This window comes from Platalea leucorodia, assembly GCF_965183815.1.
Source record: "Platalea leucorodia genome assembly, chromosome: 8".
In the NCBI taxonomy this organism is placed as follows: Eukaryota; Metazoa; Chordata; class Aves; order Pelecaniformes; family Threskiornithidae; genus Platalea; species Platalea leucorodia.
In genome coordinates, this window is record NC_138830.1 from 43730439 (window position 1) to 43749455 (window position 19017).

At 37.6% G+C, this 19017-nt stretch overlaps 2 protein-coding genes across 6 annotated transcripts in view; both read right to left on the minus strand.

The window, feature by feature from the left end:
* LOC309594458 (protein C19orf12) overlaps nucleotides 1-1172 on the minus strand; it is a 34064-nt gene extending 32892 nt beyond the window's left edge. Inside the window, exon 1 of one of the 2 annotated variants that reach the window (XM_082320290.1) lies at nucleotides 1105-1172. The gene's annotated coding sequence lies outside the window, so the exon portion shown is untranslated. Of the gene's footprint in view, nucleotides 1-147; nucleotides 228-1104 lie in introns of those variants that run through there. The other variant, XM_082320289.1, reaches the window with a different exon arrangement.
* LOC309594456 (uncharacterized protein F13E9.13, mitochondrial-like) overlaps nucleotides 1-19017 on the minus strand; it is a 55895-nt gene that overhangs the window by 28595 nt on the left and 8283 nt on the right. For all 4 annotated transcript variants that reach the window (XM_082320284.1, XM_082320285.1, XM_082320282.1 and 1 more), the window contains 5 exons: nucleotides 17417-17597; nucleotides 9689-9839; nucleotides 7360-7487; nucleotides 1105-1200; nucleotides 148-261 (listed from right to left, as the gene is read on the minus strand). In XM_082320284.1, the coding sequence (XP_082176410.1) occupies nucleotides 148-261; nucleotides 1105-1200; nucleotides 7360-7487; nucleotides 9689-9839; nucleotides 17417-17597 (670 nt within the window). The remainder of the gene's footprint in view (nucleotides 1-147; nucleotides 262-1104; nucleotides 1201-7359; nucleotides 7488-9688; nucleotides 9840-17416; nucleotides 17598-19017) is intronic.

Here is a 19017-nt window from a genome sequence, read left to right on the forward strand (position 1 = left end):
CCATGACATAACAGGTATTCTTTGGGTTATTTTAAACTTCCTTAGAGCTACCAGATCAAGTTCAAGGGGAATCTCTTACAACATACACAGTGAGACTGTCCTATTTTTCCTCTACATTTTACAGGAAAAATGAAAATCTGTGTTTACCTGTCAGCTTTGGTAGAAAGGTTTCCATAATTACACCTTGTGTATTGGAAGGAACCTGGCAGTTTTTAACATCACTAATACTAGTCTGGAGAGGTACAACACTGTAGGAGCTTGCTGAAAAATAACAATAAACCTTTATTAAAATTTCCAATTTTTGCAAAAACATTTTGACTAAATTCCAACTCTACTTAAAATGTAATTCAATATTTACATTTATTCTCTAATAAGTATTGCAAGTAAATCAATTTCCTAATTATCTTAAATTTTTGTATGGTATACAATTACTACATTTTGTAATAAATGCACAATTCTAATGAAAAAATAATGATCTTGAACTTTAATAGAGCCCTTCATTTGAGGAGATGAAAGTGCTGTACATTCATTCATTTATTATGTCTTACAACCCCCCTGTGATGTAGGTACTATTATCATCATTTTACAGATGGGGAAACTGAAAGGCTAATTAACTTGTCCAATTTACAATACTCTTAGCTGTAAACCTAGGGCATCCTATTGTACTCACAGGCAAAACAAAATTCAGCTCACCTGTGATGAATATTTACTACAAATTCTTAAACTCCATAAGCATTTTACTTATAGGAGAGAATATATTACATGCCTTTGGAGAGTTGGTTTTGCATTGGTGATGGCTTTGAGTGCCACAGAAACGTGCTGCCTAGAAACAAACACCAGAGCACCAGTTTATTGCAAAGTGTCACCATGTTTCCCAGCTAGTTATGGAGATGATGTGCGTTTTCATTTAATGTTATTAGCCATTCAAGCACACATTTGTGCATTAATTTTGTACGATGTATCATACTGCACTTAGACACACACAAAAAAATACTGTTTGCCGACAAACTCATTCTCTCAGTTTACTTATGTGTTCCATAAACTTCTTCACTCGGTCAGGATCAACACCATTTGCCCAATAACCTTCTTTCTTGAAATACGAACCAATTATTAGGGCGTTTGCATCCAAGTAATTCCTCACATTCTCCAGAGTCACTCCAGACCCAATCAACACAGGAATCTTCACAGCATGTTTAACCTCTGAAGAGAAGAAAACCAAAATTAGGGTTAAGTCCCATCTTTGAAGCTCAATCAAGACTCTTAATTTGCATAGTTTTTCAACAATAAAGAAAGGTGAGTATCAAGAAACTCATGATCACAGTATTTCTTACTTCTACTATAGAACGAAACAACTTCTCTAGAAAAAACAGCTTTAGCTCTAAACAGCTGTTAAGAAAAATCTCACTTTTATTTTATTCTGCATTCTGTTGTTGTATGAAACACTGCAGAAGAATATTCCTGGCCACATATCAGAGGATGCTTTCAGTGCTACGGAAGATATGAAAGTTGGGTCTTGGTATCATACCTGTATGCCTCTTTATTCTTAAGGAACAAAATTTAAGCAAGATGAAGTTGAATTGGTTGGTAGAGAATGTACTGCATTTTACTATATTCCCTCATAAATTAATTTTTATTCCACACCCCTGGTAAGAAGAGATGCTGGATGCAGAAAGTTTTTGCACAGCAGGACCAGACCCTTTTTTTACTTACTGTGACTGTTACCATCACGCTTAGAGGCTCCATTGTGCTTGAGGTACTACATGTACGTGGAAAGGAGCTATCGTTCACTACTGTGTTGCAGTAGCACCCAGTATAGATTGCAGGCAAACCAGGTCCATTGCCTTGACAAAGGATTTACTGATGTTGGAGTAACCATGTGGGCTCCATGCCCCATGTGGAGTCTTAACTGTGTTCTCAATTTCCCTCACCTTAAGACATGAATAATCACCTCCCCCAATCTTTCCACAAAGTAATCAAAATACAGCTGCAAGAATAAGATGCCATTCTTGTTTCCATTCATTGTATCAGCTCAGATTCTTTTTTGCAATTCTGGTGAGATCGTTACAGTGGCAGAACTATTCAGTAGAGCTGTGCTCATTACAATTCTTCAGTCATCAGTTTAAATCACAATAATGGTGGTTGGACTGATGTGTATTTCTGCCAGGTCTCCTTGCCGAATTTATGCTATCTTGACAACTAGTAGAAGATCTTCAGTGAAGAAAGAAGGGCCTTACTCACAGGGAATGGAAAAGGAACGTGTTCTCTACTTCATGAGAAATTTCAGAGACTCGGAAGTAGGAAAGCAAGCAGTGGTCACATAGACTACATTGATAGCTCCAGCTAGTTTACCAGAAAGCAAAGGATAGTAGTGATAAAGACTAGTTATGTCTCTATGAATGGCAATGGAACAAAAAAGCCAATTATTTTTTCTATGTACAGTATGTGTTACTTAATTATCTGGGCCTTTACCTGGTTCCAAAAGGAAAAATAGACAAAATATCAAAACGGTGCTCAAACTATTACAGATCCATTTCATCCCTCATGCACAGGGGTGGATTTCAGGCCATGGTTCAGGTGATCACATTCACTGTGAAATGCATGCATTCTGATAGACTGACTGTGCAGAAACTGATTTATGGCTCAGTCACCGTAGTTTACATTTTTTAGAATAAAAAGAAAAGGTGATGGCTGTTTTGACCATGGAAAGGTTCCCCATAGATAAATAAAGGTTATTAGAGTATTTTCTGCAGAACTTGGGTCAGTACTAGCTCTGGAAAAAAAAAAAAAAAATAAAAATCCCAGTTCCAAGAATTACTAAGCACCCTTCTCATCCTTTCATTTCAAACTGACCATCCTAAGAGTCACTCACAAGACTGGATGTTTCTTCCCTAATGCCATAAGGCATTACTTCTGACCTTTAAAAACATGTAAACTGCTTTAATTGGTGATAAGCTGATGTAAAATGGTAAGAGCTTGAGCTAAACCAGGGAAAGCATATATGTAACATATAAAAGTCTGCTTCAAAACACTGTTTAAATAAAGTTTCATCAGGCACCAAACTTATTAATTATGCTTCAGGGAAGACTAATTATTTATCACCTTCCTACTTCACCAAAGAAAGGGGATCGATTCAAATGCTCTTGGCTCTCTTTTTAGGTCACATGCCTTACCATTTTTCCATCTAGGAACAATAACTCCGTCTTACAAACATTTTAACACAAAAATAAAACCATTCCACACAGCCCTTATTGAAAATTTTAAACAAATCAGGTGGATCATGCATATATGATTAAAACTATAGTTATTTCTATGCATATTTTATATTCTTATAGTCATGCTGCTTACAGCAACAAAATAATTCATTTTTAGTTATTTATAGCATTATTGCTGAAATCTTGTTCTAGAAAAATCAGAATTCTATTTATATAGTATCTACATTCTCTTGGAAGTGTATCTGCTTTACATAGATACCAAGGCATAATTAAGGTGCTACAACTGACCGGAGATTTGTGCAACAGTACTTTACTGTATTCCCAGAGGAACTTCATTCCAAGTCAATATTTGTTTTTACAACAAGTGCGTAAGGCACATACACCAAGGTAGTTGGTTTACAATTATTTCACATCAGCAGGAAAAATGAAGAACCAAATAATTAAACAGAGCATGATCACATGGGTGTAAGACAATAGCTTAGTCCTACTAGGCAAAGAGTAAAAAACAGTGAAATCTGAGACTGCTGTGAAACTATGAAAAACCCCAAAGCTTTCCAAAGTAGCAAGCTATCCAACTCTTGCTGTGATCCATACATGACACACAGAGTCCACACACATCTCTCTGTGCTGGAGATTTATTCAGACTGACAATGTGAAGAATGGCAAAGGGAGTACTCGGTCTGCCATGAGACAGGGTTACCTAATTAAGTATGCTACAGATGCTACTGTTAAGTCATTTCCAAGCACATCAAGGCCTAAAGTTGATTAGTAGGTGATTTGTCTATTGGCTGTGTTAATACAAATTCTAACTTGTAAAAGAAAATAAAGCAACAGTGGTGAGATGTGCTTTTGCATGGCAATGTTCAGTCACTGTCAAGATGTCTCTAAATACAGAGCTTTTCTTTAAATCTCAGCTTTCTTGGCTTTCTTCTTCTGATTATATTTTTTTGACACAAAGAGAAAAGGAGACAATTCTGTGATGTTAGTGACAAGATCCTAAAGTTTACATAACTTGTGCATTTCTCTGTTTCAATAAACTGTAACTAGAGGGCACTGTGCTCTTTCTTGTGACAGTACATCTGCAGACATGTCTTTAATAAAATCAAATTAAATAGTGCTTGGTTGCAAAGCACAATGAAAGCATTTGAACTATGGTATGCACAAGTTACATGAAATAAAGGCCAAATGCTCCTAGCTTGAAAACAATGGCAAAGAGCAGCGTAAAAATAAGCACCACTGTGCCAATAACTTGCTTGACTACTCTTCTTTAATAGCTGTTTCATATGCAGTAATCACTGCAGTGTGCAGTACCGTACACAACACTATGTTTATGGTAATGCTCCACTGTAACACATTTTAGTGTTTTTAATTCAAAGGACTTTCTCTGTCATTAAATCTACAGTTTACAAAAAGTACAGATCAGAGACTTGCATCTCCTGTTTATCTCTATGAAGGTACTGCAAAGGCAGCAGCCTCTATTTTGACCCAAATGTACCATCAAAAGGTGAGAGGGTGAATCAGTCTTGATGTCCCTTTTATGAACAAAAAGGAAGGAGGTGACAGTCACAGCCAGCTGTTGAGTTTCATGATGTACCCCATTTTCCACTGGTTACTCAGCGGAGACCATTTGCTTTGTTCACACAGATAACTAAGCAGTCGTTATACAAAGCTTTGATCACTTAAAATACAGCCTGGATGTGAAGCAGGTATTTCAGCAGTTATACCCAAAGAGAACACCTGATAGATTCATTCTCCAACCAAAGAACGTTTCACAACATAGCAAACTAGAACAAACTTCTATAACCTCTTAAATGAAAGTATGGTTTATTAAATAAATTAATTGTAATTCAAAATGCTCAGCTGTAATTCCCGCTCCTTAATCACCTGAAGTCTGATTTTTAGACCTTGTACTCTGTTGACCACTGGAGCCCGATATGCCCAGAGAGCCCCAGAGCAAAGCCTGCCAGCCGCTGCGAGGAGCGATGCTTATGGTTGCCTATGAGAAGGCGGCGACACAAACTACCAACAAAACCCTACTGAACACCGTTCTCTGGCTTGACAGGGAAACACTCATTTCCCACACTCCATCACAAATCAGTCAATTCAACACAGACACAAAGGCAAAAACACTTCTGTATTACTGCACAACAAAGCTGAAAAAAAAAGACATGACAAATATCTCATCTGTCTCTTGGTTCTGCTTTCAAGAGATGCTCTGCAGTGTGATGAAAGGTGCCCAATTGTATGTATCATCATAACACAGCACTTCCAGGGCTGCATAAATTCGTGAAATGCAAAATTTCACTCACATCAACACCAACTTTGTAGACTGTATATCTGATTCCTTTTAAGAATCTGCTGACATAGATGTGCCTAATTTGTCATTTCCTTATACCCTGGAATATTGATTTTTAAGTTCTTCTCGTAACTGTTTTAAGCCAACATCCTTCGTACAAGAGGGCCTGCTAACATCCAAAATGCTGTGACTTAAGTAAAATAAATCCGTGACCCACAGATTCTTTGCTTTCATAGCAGAAATCCAAACACAAAATTAATGTGTGTACTTCATTACAGCTGCCAACTCTGATTCATTTTGTTCTTTGGACCCAGAAAGAGAACAAGACGGAGACTGACATGTTTGTTCACATGAAAGAAAAGCAGAAGCCATGGTGCTGTCTCGTTGGAGTCCTGTGATAAAAAGGCCTAGAGATCAGGTTTTGCTCTCTGATGCAGGAAATCAATGGAGGTTGCACATGCATATGCAAAAGCAGAATTTAACCTAGGATTTTGCTCTAAGACTTATCAAATCCTTTTTTTTTTAATTATTTAATCTGCATTAAGGGTGGTGGAGACATTTATTGCAGACAGGGCTGGAGCTCTAGAGTAACAAAATTTTGTAGTCTTGAAAATACGCCTGGCTTTCAGGGTCACTTGTTCCATGGATCATTTCTAGTTTACCGTACCAAAAGACCCAACTAATTGAAGAGTTCAATATTCACACCAAACCATCATTTTCTTTTTAGCATTGGTGACTGAAGCGTAGTAATTTATAACCTATTATTTGGCAAAAAGTTCACTTAATATGTATTAAATAAAAAACCATTTTGACAAGTTCAACATTCATTTTAAATGCTGTTAAGCATGTATGATATAGGTAAAACCCTGAAAACGCTAAATGATTTCATATTATTTCAAAAGATGTTTGAGGTCCAGGTATCTATGGCAAGTAAAGTATGGTTTTCACCCTCATCAGCTAACATAAGTTGAATACAATTCACTCTGCCCTAGAACTTCAAAACATGCTAAGTTTAAGCATGTCAGCAAAAATAAAACCTAAAAAATACACATTCTATTTTATGTAGTGAGACCCTCAAGTTCAAGCCATTAATCTAAATTAGTGATGAAAATCAAATGCCCCCATGATAGAACTTTAATTCTAGCATGGGAGCAATCCATTTTCATGAAGACAGCCCAGACTTATGCCAATATAAAAATATGAAGAATCATATAAAATTTTTGCAAAGGTCAGAGCTCATGGGTCAAATGACTCTCCCTTGATAAAAAGTCCACACCATTTAAAAATTATTTTGATGTAATATCTTTCTATCTACCAATTAACTTACATTCTTTCTGAAAATCTTCTAAGCAGTATTTTCCCCGATATTCTTGTTTGGAACGTTGCCTTACCAAAATGCCTCTTTTCTTGCAGGACTTCCATTTTCATTGTGAAAGATAAAAATGCTTAACTCTTCAATGGAAAGACTTATAGTTAGTTTTCTAATAAGGCTATGAAGTACCTTTTTCTTATATTAAGACTTTTTAGAAATGGAACAGGTAGGTTTTTAACCCATTTTACATACATTTTTTACATTTTTTTCATTTAAGCCTCAACATCATTCAGTGTCATAAAAGCTTGAAATATTTTTCATTTTTGTCCCGCCAAATTGTTGTTTAGAAACATACAACAGCCAATCTGAATAGCACCTCAATCACATTAGTTCTGCTACATCAAACCAAACCCTACGGTGAGAGTTTTTCTTCCCTCTTTTTTTTTCCTTAGGGACCAGTGGACATATAGATTTCTTTCTACATTAATCCAGAAGCTGATTCACTGCCTGTTGTCCGACCTTCATATGACAGCTCTCACCTTTCAGCTCCTGAGGATCTGCGGGCAATCCGGTAGCCGTGCCAGTCAGTACGACCCCATCAGCCATGAAGAGCTCGGCAGCAGAAGCGGTCTCGGCCACACTGACATCTGCCGTCAGAGCGTGAGCACTGTAAACAGCAGGAACGTACCCTGTGGTTACTGTCGGCACACACATTTGTTATCCATCTTGTTGAGTGTTTAGACTGCATTTCTTCATCTTCCCCGCTGTCAGAACAACCAAAGGCAGGCTTTGCAAGACAGTGCAAGTAAGTAAGTGTCCTGTTTTAAAACGGGAAGCAAAATTGCAATACAAACAAGAAGAAAAAACCCAACCTCATCATCATCAGGGAACCACAATTGATCCGTCTATTGCTCTGGGTCTCCTGTCTCTAAAGAGTGATTGCTAAGTGTGAACTACCAAGTGTCAATTGAGACAGCTGCTTACATGTCAAGCACCTGTATTTCAGAAATGTTGAGCACACACAGCTCTCCGACTTCAAGTGGGAGTTGTGGATGTGCAGTCATTCATAAATCAGATCCTGTTGCCTAGAACAGAATTAACACCCTCCACTTCATTTCACAAAGTCCAACTAACAGAAAGTATAGTTATTACCTATGATATAATCACAGGAATCATCTTGCACAACAGTTACAAACATCAGTTACCTGCAACCTAGTTTTTCAACAGCAGTCTTTCATATATGGGTGGCGCACTTTATAGCAATAGCAGCTTTTAATTTAAGCAGTTCTAAACTTTGAAAGAATTCCAGCCATTGCTGGTTCAACACGTGACTCTGTTGTTTCTATATTTCCATTTAAGTAGAAAACAATGGCTATGGCCAACATGTTGCACTGATGAGCAGTGATGGAGCCAACCTCTTTCCTGGATCAGCCTGGATGGACAACGCTCTGGGGGGGGCCATACTCTGGCCATATTCAGAGGCAGCGTGTGTGTGCAGTGCGTTCCACTGATGGCGATGGATGCAAAAACAAGTACACTAACTCCCTTTCTGCAGCTGGAGAAAGGCAGGCCTAAGTACCTAATACATATAATGACGTTGAAACAGGACTTAAGAGTAATAGGCACCCTAAAACTAGCACATAGAGGGTAGCTGAAACACAGCACGTAGACTATGAAAATAGTTTCTCCCCATTTAAAGAACAGAAGGCTAGCAGCTCTCAGTGGCGGGCATGCTTTTCTACATTAAAAGACTCAAACAACAAGTCCTTTAACACTTCCTTCTCAGCTTATGAATCTGCCTGAAACAAAAATCTCTTTTCCTTTCTTAAAATGCAAACCCTTTGAACAATAGGAAGTATAATCCAAATATCAATTCATCAATTGTCAAGATAAAGGAAAAAAAAAAACACATGATGCAATCAATTTTTTATAAAAAAAGCTAATGCAATGTGTTTTTATTTATATATATATACACACACATACATATACATATATATATATATATAAAGAAATCATTAGAAAGAAAGCACTCTGGAAGGACCTTAAAAGCTTAATTTGACCACATCACATTGTTTCCTTTCTATTTTGAAATTTATTACCTGTTTATTAGGTAATTAAGATCTTCCTGACTTGGTTATTCTCACAATTACCCACATACTACACACAAACATTTTAATTAGGTTATTTAGCATGTATAATACATAACACTTGAGCAGTTCTTTGGGGGGGGGGACAACGATGACACACAAAACCCAAAGAGTGACATCTAATAGCTGAAAGTACCATGTGACAGTTATGATAAAGTATCAGCAGAAAAGAAACTGGATTCATCTGTCGTAAGTTCTTTCTGTTTGGTAATCATAGAACATAATCCATACATAGACAGCACTGTTTTAAGTAGAAGAAACCAGTATTAGGGGCAGAAAAGAGAAAAAAGAGAATATCTTTTTAAAAATGCCAAAATATTATGATTTGGATGCTTTTATATGGCAACTGCTTGCATAACTAAAGATCATCTTGGATGCCTAGCCTCCAGAAACAAAATTTCTTTAAACATAACAGGCATATACACAAGTACACAAAATCTCACCTAATACCAGATGCAAAACTTTTACAGTCTGCATTTATAAATCTTGAAGGTTAAACAACTGCAAACTTCACAGATGCAGCAACCTGCAGCTTACAGGTGCAAATTTATTTTTAAACGTATCTCCTAATAGCACTGCAAGACCTTGCTTGAACAATAAATTTCTCCCTATATCATTAACTTTCCTGACACTAAATAGGCATCAAAAAAAATCAGAAAATGGAGAAAAACATAAGATCATTATTACATTCATATTTACATAAAATATTGCTTGTATTTACCTATGTTTCTTTTTAATATCAGCAAAAATCTGAATGTTCTCTGCTCCAACTTGTTTTCTGTATCGTAGCAGGTTACCTGCGCAGGCATTTATAATCCCCTCATCAGCAACATGAGAAAACACAAACCCTTCAGCCCGGATAAAATCAAGATCTGAAAAAAAAAAAATTAGCAATATCTTAGCTAAAACTGAAGACTGAAAAACAGAAATACTAAAAACAAACAACTCCCCACCTTACTGCCCCTCTTATTTAATCCCAGCACAAGTTGTTCCATATGCGCTAGGACTAACCAACCTTGCTTTTCCACATATTTAAGTTTTACATTCTTTATTTTCACCCATATTCTCTCCAACTTCTTCTTTCCATTTTACCACCTTCAACCCCCTTCTCTCCCATAGAGTCCACCCGTTTTCTCCCTATCCCCACGGTTCCCTTCTCTTTCTCAGCCTCTATCAGTTTGTTCCCATGTGGCTCCGAGCAGGCAGCTGCACACCCTGCCCTCCCTCTTGCCACAACCTGCCAGTAGGCACGTGCCGACAGAGGACAGGTGGGTTAAAACACAGCTCCTTTGTCCTAATGATGCATCTTCTCTCCAAAAAGGGTCATTAACTTGGGTGTCTCCCCTCCTTCCAGATACTCTTTCATTGTATTCCTTCTTTTCCAACGTCTATTCCCCTGTTAAATATGCCTGAAGTTGGCCATCAGAATCAGAGGAATAGCATTAAGTCTTCTTTCTTTAGGAAATCAGGCAAGAAGACACAGCCTGCGACACAGGGTATACAATCTGTTTGACTCTCCATCTGAATGTAGCTTCTGTTTTCTACACAGCACAGCATCAACAAATTACTTCTAGAGCTGTGCCAAAGGTACAAAAAGATAAGGTTTGGGAGGAGTGAAACATTTTCCACTCTACCCTGAACTTACTCCAACCATCAACTCTACCATGTTTTAGCGACACAGATTCCACCATATTCGTTCATTTTTTGCTCTAGGAAGGTTTTGTGGGATGGATACTTAAGAGGAAGATTACAAATAGCAATGACTTCACACAGGCCATTCATCTACTCTCAGGGACCCCCTACACGGCCTTGAAATATCTGTGTTGAAATACTGAAGCCTTGGGCCATGGTGCAATAAGCCCACAGCTGTGAGGCACAAGATTGAATCCTGACTCCCTTATTGTATTCCCCTCTTCTCTCCAGTCTTTCATAGCCTTGAAGTGTATTTCACCTGTCACTTAACATACGTGTAAAAGCTCTGCATTCATCTTGTCCAGCTTTTGCTGTTCTTTCAGTTTACTTTAGAGGTCTCTTCCAGGCCCTTGTGAAGCTCTGCTGCGGCTCCAGCTTTGGAGTCAGCTGCACATTTAATTAGAGCTGACATCGTACCAAGGAAACCAACACATGTGAAGGCAGCCATCAAGGATGCAATCCCACCCACCAGAGAACTGCTTAGGCAACAGAGGCCTCACCTTAACACATTTCAAATATAAACATAAACAATCTTTAAAATCTATTTACCAAATGACAAGGTGCCTGTTTATTTTTAAATTTCGGTTTCATTCCAAAAGCCCTGAAGTTGCAGAAACAGAAGCTTATGCCTGATAGAGAAGAGACCGTATTGCTTAGCAACACAGACTCCAGCAAACAAGAAACATCACAGATGGATGCCAAATCAAATACGAGCTGTCCTGTGCCTTGAGATTAGCCGGTGGAAAGCATGGAGTATTCTCAGGATCCAAAGACAAGAGTGTGCCACAAGTATTGTTATAGGTGCTAGTAGACATTGGGTAATAAACACTGCACAAATAGCTAGATTTCTACGTCTAGGAACAAAAGCTACAGGGTCTGTTTAAATCACCGAAGTTTACAGTACAATTCAGACTTAAATAAGAAAAATTACTTCTCCTCTAATCATAAGACTATCGATGAGTCCAGAGGTATGTTACATTTCCACAGCAATCACAATATCTAACTCAGGACAGGGGCTATTTATCAAGTAATTTCATTTACTGAAGTCACTGCTTACATGTTGTTTTTGGAAGCTTGGTTTGTGTTTCCTTACCTTAATAATTTAAGACTTTCTGCTAAACATTAGGATTGTACTTAGTTTAACAAGGCTGCACTCTCTATTTGGGTTTTTGGGGGCTATGAAAATACAAATTTTAACCAACTGTAATAGGTGCAGGCACCAAATCATTACCCTTCTGTTTTATGAAGCCATAATCAGATTCTGCTAATGAATTCATTTTTACGCTCATAAAATTGTGAGAATGATACTATTGCTTACTTTCACATTTGGCAAGTTGAAAAGTAATAGCCGTTGAATAGTTAATAGGCAGTGCCATTTCTGACTTACATAGGAACAAAAAAATTTTGTAATCTCACTGGAAAACAAGAACAGGAAATTTCCAACAAAACCTAATAAACAGAACTTCAAGACTGTATTAGGAAGATGATAGAATCAAGTAACCAGCCGCTGCAGGGCCTGTTCAAGGAACTTGAGCTTGTCTCTTTCAGAAGTTAGTGTTACTCCACTTACTTTAATCCGACTTAAACAGCATTACCCAAACAGCTGCAGAGGTCTATCAGTTGTAGAGAAAAGCTTTAATTTTTTTCTTCCTTCCCATGATAATTTATGATTAAAAGGAAAAAAAATGACAGACTGAAACACTTTTGCTGGGTGAGAAAATATTGCAAGACTGAGTTGATGGAGGAAATAGTACTTTTCCTTTATCCATCTTAAATGCTGCAAATGTGCTATCGCTGCATTTTAACACCACAAAACAGTGAATTCAATGCAACCATTGAGAAGCCCTTTCTCAGGTATGTTCCTTCCTTGAGTTATAAAGTCAAAAGGAGCTGGGAGCTAGGATTTACTGCTTTCACAGAGATGGGATCTGGCCTCTGCAAGGCAGCAGCTCCTGGTTTCTGCTGAATTCTGGACTTCAGGTAAACATCTTTGCCTTTACACAAAGGTGAGATGCTGGAGGTAACTTTACTGGTGATATCTTGTTTTATATGCACAGTAAATCCTGGCTCCCAGCTCTTCTTGCCTTCCTAATTCAAAAAGAATCTGAAAGACTGATTTTGTGCTGAAAATGAAAACTCAGAGGAGTATTGACTTTGCCTGCTATTGATGCTAGAGGCATACACTCTCTGTGCCGCAAAGACCCTTTACTACTCAGGACATTGTCTTACAGCAGCTCCTTCCACGCTCAGCAGGATTTGCAGGCCTGGAAGAAGCGTCTCCAGCAGAGTCCGCTGCACTCAACTGCCTTGCCCCACAGCACCTGTGGATGCTCCCAAGGCATGCACACCCCTGCTGCAGTGCTCAGCTTATCTGCCTTCCCCCCACCACAGCATTAATATGGTGGCAGTTAAAAACAAAAAAGCAGTATACAATTCTGCCCAATTCTATCCCACCTTAAACAGTATCATGGGCTGTAGCAAGTAACTCCCGTGGAGGATATCTCTGCTGGTGGGTGAGGGAAAGGAACGGTCTCAGACAGTAAAGCTGTGTTTATAAGAGACATGGAGATATCTGGGTACCTGGGATATCTTCTGATATGAAGCTTCACTTAATCAGCTACCAACTGTGTCATTATCATTGATGAAGACTAATTCAGAAAGGGGATTTCAGTAACATGATCCTTAAAGGAAAAAAGGGCAGTTTTACAGTCAGGTGGAGATGCAGTTGGACTAGATGATTATTTTAAGTCCCTTCCAACCGAGCTATTCTATTCTAAATTTATGAGATGAGAGAAGATAAATGTAAAAACTGAGCCCTGATTCACGATGAGCATAACACAGGCTCACCCAGGTGTAGAGAAGTTGCACTCTACAGTAGACCCCACAGTCCTTGCTCCCAGGCACCCAGACTGAAGCTCTGGCCAGTACACAAGAGCATAACTTGCCTCTGGCCCACGTGCCTGGGTTTTCCACCCCGTGGAGTCAAGATACAACAGGGAGAGGCACCTGGAATATCAGAAACGTTCCTGTGCATCACTACAAAGATAGGGCTATGGGGACTGTTTTATGCCGCGAAGATCAGCAGATGGCCAGGCCAATATTCTACAACAGCAATATTTCTTGAAATCCTTCTTCTTACCATTACCTTTGTCTCCATTAGGTTAATGATGGGCCAGTTATTTATTTCTTCTCAATCACTGCTACATGTTGGTAATGGAGAGCATGCAGAATGTATGAAATAATAAAGGGAGTATCACCAGCATATACTCCCTGTATTATAAAGGCTCTGCATCTCCTCTGCAGAGACCTACACTGATAGATTAGAGCCAAGCAGAACATCTCACTAACGAGGAAAAACACAAATAGCAGCTGAGGGCTTTTGGGCAATTCCTCTAGACACAACAGTCCCCTCTAATATGAATAGTCCTTCATAATTAGCAAGCTTTCAGTAAAAGAAAAGCCATGTAATTTGGAAGTAGATCAACAACAAACAACATGAGTACATGAAATTAACACAATGGTTAACTTCAGGAAACAAGACATACTGATAAATAAGTAAGAAAACCAAACACTATGCCTCAATCTGACCCAGACTTAGTGAACATATTGTGGACATTCCTGAGCACTGAGAAATGATAACCAGTAATATTTGCTAAACAAAAATACATAAGGGAGCATTCGTATTTTTATCTCCTCTACAAATGCTCATAGAACCTGCTTATATATATCATTCTGTTTCAACCTCAAGCAGATGTAGTTAATTAAATCAGAAACTACAAACAGGAAATTATACACCTCTAAAAAACACATGGTACCCTTGTTAATAATGAACCAATTGAAAGGTAACCCTAGCAAACAAATTCTGACTTGCTTCTCCACAAAGAGCATTTTAAGAAAGAAGGAAGATAGTCTTTGGAGGGTGTTATTAAAATGAACTATTAAGGGTTGTTTTTCTGAGAATAAGTATTTGAGATTAAGATGGCTTCCAGTCAAAAATATAAATACAAAACGGTACTATTCTGTATTGTCTCTATGTTTTGCACTCTATGGTTCCTTAGGGATGTTACAGTATTTTAAATTAAAATGCCTACATTAGAAGAGTATAAAAATTGAGCAGCAGAGGACTTTAATATTAAAGAAAGGTGTGACATGAATCTCCCCCACGATTTGTGTATATAATGACACTAATTTTTGAGTGGGCTAACATTGCCATATCTGCCCTTAGGAACTGAGGGAAATCCGGCAGCTTTCAACACAACCTCTTGAAGTCAAAAGCGAAAGCAAAAGATGAGATGCAGTGAGGCTGGTTTGTGGGGCAGACGGAGGGGGAACACGGGCCCTGCAGCGAGGCCCACGGCAGGAGAATGCCATGGCCTGTCGGATGGATGCCCTTGGGCAACCGCCTCCTTCAACGCCCTGTGGTGGACCTGTTGGAGCGCTGAACCAGGAGCATTCAGCACTGGTGTAACAGTCTGCAATAACCTTTTGGAGCTGGGAGGATGCTGGCAACGATGGTTTTGGCTCAATAGTTGTTTTTTGATAACATGAAGAACTGCTTGTTTGTCAGAAGAGTGCAGACACAGTGGTTCCCTTTTTCCTGAACATCCCCCACTGTTTTCCTACCACTGCCCCATACCTGTGGCTGAAGCACCCAGAACAAACACATTTTTGCTGGCATTCCTTCCTTTAGGTGCCTAGTTGAATAAATAAATGTTTCCTAAGGAATCTCAATAAATTAAAAAAATTCTCAGCCTTCTCAGATGCCTCATCCCCTGATTTATTACCATTATTCTCAGATTTATCCAATACCTTGTCAATATACTAGGAAAATTCAGTAATTTCATCTGTTACTACTTGGCTACCCACAACATGTTTATTAGCATTAACCATGTGTTGCTGATGTTGAGCTCCTTCTAGTCACATTGTAAACCTGCTGACTTTTTTCCCCCTTCACAAAATAAAATCATTAGCTTCACCTAGAGACCACTTATGATTTCCCTGTGCAGTTCTCTTCAGAATGGTTATTTCTACCAAAGATAGCAGTTTCCACAGGGAAAATGACATGACTGCATAGTAGCAGGAGATGCTACTTATGCTTTTTGGCTAAAATACCTTCAGCAAGTATTTTTTGTAGTGAAAGCATACAGGGCTTGCTTTATTAATAGCTACCTATTAAAATTGTATTGACATTAAAGTCACTACTAAGTTGCTACTGAAAAACTACTCAAAGATTTGCTACCTACAATGTAGCACTCACTTTACTATGGCTTTGCTTAAAGTGATTTTCTTTTATTTTTGCTTTCCTGTTCAGTGAACTTGAGACAATCATTTTTAGAGAAGTTCAATGAAATGCATTAAACACAGGCCTTTCCTAGCTGGCGTTCTCCAGTTACAGAGCAAATAGTGCAGAACAGTAGTAGAGCTGAGCAAAACCCAAGCCCTTCAGGAATTCTCTCCCTCATTAATAATTGCTGAGAAGTAAGAGAAATATTGTTCCCACACTATATCCCTTATTTAGTAATCAGGTTTGCTCCTAAAAGGATGCATAACTCACTAACAGTTTGACTATTGCTTTTAAAAAATAAGATGTATAAATATTTTTGCAAATGCCTATGTACGTTAAGTATCCTACATGCACACAATCCCTAAAAACTAAAACTGGATTCTGTTAGCATTTTTATTTTGTTTTCATATAGGTTCCACTGCAGCAATAAAAATTAGGTTTTGTCAGTTTTTCAAGTAGCTAGATACCTTGAAAGTGTCAGGTTCTGATTTTAAAGCACTCAAATCTTTGTTCAAAACACACCTATTAACAAGAATTTCCCCAAGAAAAAAGGAATTTAAGACTTTTAGAACATATTCAACATAATTAAAACTGCCACTGCAGATAAGTTAGCCTACATTATTTTACCTGAAGTATGGTTTTCAATTAACACCAACATCTTAGTTTTGCATTCTTACAAAATTCTGCCTGTTTATAAAATCTGTACATTCAAAAATGTGCAACCTTATTGTAATCACATATGCAATTTGGGCAAAAACAGGCATTAACCTCCATTTATGAAGTATTCAGGAAGTACAAGCCTTCCATATTAAACCAGCCTCCATCTTTAAATCATGGAATGTTACATATGGAAAACTAAAATTGCTTCAGCAAGCAGTAGGAGCAGAAAGGTTAGTAAGTCTAGGATTCATGCAATAAAGATAGATTAATTTATCTTTAATTTCCCCAAATGCAATTTAATTTTAAGTAGTTTGGCTAGCTGTACACTCAATTTTTTGTTATTATATAAAAAGCTTAATTCCATCCATTCATTAAAAAAGGCAATGAAAACTTAGTTTTAATGGATAACAGTAGTAGCAACAATATATAATTAGATGCTGAAACAGGATGCTTAACCACAGTGGGTTAAATTGATCCTCAAATATAATTTAACTGAAGTAAATAGAGTTACACCAAAGGTGGCTTTTAGACATGAGTAGGTTTAAACTAATCATTATATTTAGACAGGTTTCGCCTAGAAAGCTGTGGCAGCGGCCTTGGGAGTTTTAGCTGCCTCCTACTGAAGCAGTGCACAAGTATCATCTATTATAATCAAGCAGGCATCTTTCTCAAAATCTAATTTCTGCTTTTTCAGGGTACAGTGAGCTTTTCATGTCTCATTTTTCATGGTATCTATGTTAGTACAATGCACAATTTGCAGAGAGTAAATGCCACAGCAAACAACAGTAATAACTGATGAGTCATTTCTATTACCTGCAGCAAGAGCAACTGCTATCGCCTGTTGATTTGCGGCACAGAGGATCTGGACACCCAGCGCGAGATGGGGGCAGGTTTGTCTCACTGCAGAGCTAATGACTGTCATCGCTGCAGTTACTTCAGGCCCAGGACACACCGTGTAAGGAAGATCATGCATGTTTTCTACTATCAAGCCATCCTGTGGAGATTATTAAAGAAATATGATTAAACTGGAAAAAAAGGAACTTAAAACACATGGCTAGTTTACCATTACCTTGTTTTGTATTAAAAGACACAGGAGTTTAAAGGTTTTCCTTCAAAGGAAGGATTATCTACAGTAAATTGTGTTGATGCATACAACCACTTATAAAAGTGCTTTCATCAACAGCATGGTATTTGCAGGAAAATCATGACGAGAAATAAATGTGATTTTAATTATACATTCATCAATTTGGTTTCCTTTGATCCATCCTAAAATGTGAACTATAGGAGAATGAGTTAAATCTTATACCTCATTAAAAACAGCATAAAGTCAAACTTCAATTATCCAAGTGGAATATAGGATATTGAGTATGTTTGGATAACGGAGGATTTAGAGATAATCAAGGCAATTTTCAATTCAATTAATGTCAGAAAATAACTTATTTTGGATAAAGGAATTTTTCGTTTGACTATTATTGTGCCTTTTTGCAGTGTGCCTAATACCATAGTATTAACTAGTGATATTTCTCCCATTCCAGATTCAGAATTACTTGACGGAAGATGTTGCTATACCTCTCACTCCATACGGACATACTCTTAGCAAACAACACAGTGATGATAAAATACTCTGCTGATATAATTTATGCGATTTATTGAAAATCTTTGTACATTATCTGGTACCTTGTACTTTTCCAATCATTGTATAGTATATACCAGAAAGTTTTCAACAACTGCAAATCATATATAATTTTGTCAAGGACTAATAACAAGAGTAAAAGTATAGCCTTGAAACATATTTCAAGCCTGATGTTTTGCATTTGCAGTAAGAATGTTAAAAGAAGCTAGAAATTTCTCACTTGCTTCAATCTAAAAACACAAAAAGTTTAATAGACAAGTTAATTGTATGTATAGAAAATAAATTTCACTCTCTGGAGTATTATCACACATCTTAATCCTTTTAAAATGAGATCTTTACGTTTCAAAGATATTGTAACTGAACCAGAATAGAAAGAATAACAAAAATACAACTAGAGATTAAACAAAAAAGTTTGGTTAATAATAACGTAGAGAATCAGGAAGCGAAAAAAAAAAGGTTTCCTTTTTTAAAAATTTTCATATGTAATGCTTCTTTAATCTTTGTCATAGTGTAGAAGCCCTTTTGGCAGTAAAAGACAAGACAGTATATAAAATGCAGTTAGCATTTAATGGCCGAGTTACAGGCTAAGCCACAGACATCATAAATGAACACCTAACATGGAGGATGGGGAAAACTGAGAATGGAAATAATCCCATGGAACAATATGGTCAGTCCAAGCACACGACCCACATACAGTCAGTGTAGCAAGGTACAGCTGCATATTTAAATACACAAATACATGCTACCTTAAAAACAAAAGGACACAACCTATTAATGGAAA